Source organism: Fulmarus glacialis, unplaced genomic scaffold, assembly GCF_000690835.1.
Source record: "Fulmarus glacialis isolate BGI_N327 unplaced genomic scaffold, ASM69083v1 scaffold6609, whole genome shotgun sequence".
In the NCBI taxonomy this organism is placed as follows: domain Eukaryota; kingdom Metazoa; phylum Chordata; class Aves; order Procellariiformes; family Procellariidae; genus Fulmarus; species Fulmarus glacialis.
Genome location: NW_009232526.1, coordinates 84,427 through 86,587, shown reverse-complemented (window position 1 = coordinate 86,587; position 2,161 = coordinate 84,427). Strand labels below are relative to the sequence as shown.

The following is a 2,161-nucleotide window of genomic DNA, read 5'->3' as shown; positions in this document are numbered from 1 at the left end:
GCGGTGGCCCGGGTAGCGGGTACATCGGCAGGGTGTTCAGCATCGGCCGGTACCAGGTGACGGTGGACGAGGTGCTGGCGGAAGGTAAGACCCCAGTGCCTTTTGCAGAGCGCCCTGCCTTTGCTTCTTTTCCCTCCCCCTTTCCCTCACAAAGCTGGAAAGGGAGGCTTTGGCCTTTCCCGGGCACTCCGCCTCCCCCTGTATCCCTAGCTCCCCTAATATTTCATTATCCTTGACAGATTTGCAGTCCGGTGGCATCTGCAAGCTGACATTTCTGGTCTTCCCATGTGTAAACGCAGTGTGGGTTTGCTGGATTTGGTTTGGTTTTGGTTTTTTTTTAAATGCTTTAGAAACTGAGGGGATTACAGAAGTTAATTGTTTCCCACCTTCCCTAAACTGGGAGTTTTAAAAAAAAGCCAAACCCAAAATTGTCAAATGTTTCAGTGCAGAACAAGGCACTGTAAGTAAAGAAAGTGGTGGTCTTCACTCTAACTTTCTTCAGCCAATTGCCTCCTTTCCTACCTTAAGCAGAGAGGAATAAAACACTGGAGTAAATTCCTTGTAGATATGTCATGCACACAGGTAGGCTGAGTAGAGCTAGCTGTGATCTGGGATGAGGGATTTCTGTTTGTGTGGGGTTTCTGCAGAGGAAGCGGTAGTCCCAATTGCATTTTTTTTCAAAACAAATAAAGAACTAAAAATGAACTGTAGGGATTATAAAACTCTTTATGTGTGCAGTGCAGCAAGCTGCCGGTGGTATTTTTTTAATTGTAACCAGCACTGCTGCTTTAACTATCATTTTACATTTCATTTGTTTGCGCCTTACAGCGCAAACAGAACCTTCCTTACAGAACCTTATGAATGGCTCTGGCTGGTAACCTTAGCCTCGACCTTCAGAGAGATGTTGGCCTCCTTAGACCTGCTCCTGATCTGTCTCCTGCGCAGCATCCTTTGCAATTTCAGTCAAAACAGTGTTTTGTTTTGATCTTGTAATTGCGAAGGAGAAGGTAGCTGCTGTACGAGAGCTGAGTGGGAGGACCCGTGTTGCCTTTTACAGAAAGAACCCTAAAACGGAAAAGGGACTTTGTGTACGCTGTGTGTGTTCCAGTTTGTAAGTCACCACAGTGTATAAGAAAATAGATCTGTGACCATCTTCAGACATGGTTTCTGATATGTTCTGCTGCATGCTGAGCTAAGAGGAGCACCAAAAACAGTCCTTCAACTAGTGACTACAGTGATTCCCCTCCCCGCCCCCGCCCCCCCCCCCGCCCCGACTTGAAATTTGCAATATAGGTTTGCCTCAGCTGATATTTCCAAGGCCCTTTTGGACCTAGGAGCTCAGGAACTGTATGAGCTAAACCTGAGAAGCTGTCACAGTCTTTTTTTAATGCAAGCTGGCCTCATGCTGGTAATGTGGGAAAACAGAGGCTTTTTTTGCTGATGAATAATCTGTTGGCAGGGTCTGCCCCGGTGCTGACAGCACCAGGAAGCGAGCCTGTGTGTCATTGGGCTCTCTCCTGCTTGGCAGGCCTAAGCTACAGCCACCAAAGGTGCAGGGTGGTAGCATGGATTGCGCAGAAGAAGTGCTTCCCCTCTGTACCTCGCTACCCTGGAGGAACTGTGGCTTGTGAGGGCTTTTCCCTGGTTTCTCGGCTGGCCTCTGGGGTGGAGCATGGCCTAGGGTTGGCTACAACTCTTAGATCTGCACGCATAGGCCAAGCGAGGTGCAGCAAGCCTGTAAAATAGGTGCTATGTTCTCTTCCTGACTACGCTATAAGGCAAAGGAAATTCTTTTGGTGACATGTGCAGGTATTTTCCTCACAGTTAGACTCCTGGTGTGGGCAGTCGGAAATCCCTCGGCGTGGTGAGTGAAGTCTCCGAGGGAACAAGAGCAAGGCGGCTTGTAGGTTTGCAGGTTGTTGCCTTTTGACGGGAATAGAGGGGTGAAAATGCCATTTCCTTTATAGGAAAGGTAGGTCATCTGGGCAGTCAACGTGGGTCAGCAGTGCTGCGGCTTTGCATACTTCTGGCCTTTTGGTGTAGCTGCATGTGCTCCCCAAGTGCTGGTAAACAGTATTTTTTCACTGACTCAGCTGGAGACCTGGGGAGCTCTCAGCAACCTGGTCCCTGCACTACTGATGTCTGAATCCTCAGCTGGAAA

General features: G+C 48.7%; 1 protein-coding gene across 1 annotated transcript in view; it reads left to right on the top strand.

Annotated features, from left to right (window-relative positions):
• LOC104081992 (AP2-associated protein kinase 1 {ECO:0000303|PubMed:11877461}-like) overlaps positions 1-2,161 on the top strand; it is a 71,147-nt gene that overhangs the window by 87 nt on the left and 68,899 nt on the right. The window contains 1 exon segment of the mRNA XM_009584930.1: positions 1-84. This exon segment is cut by the window's left edge and continues 19 nt beyond it. Coding sequence (XP_009583225.1) covers positions 1-84 — 84 coding nt within the window.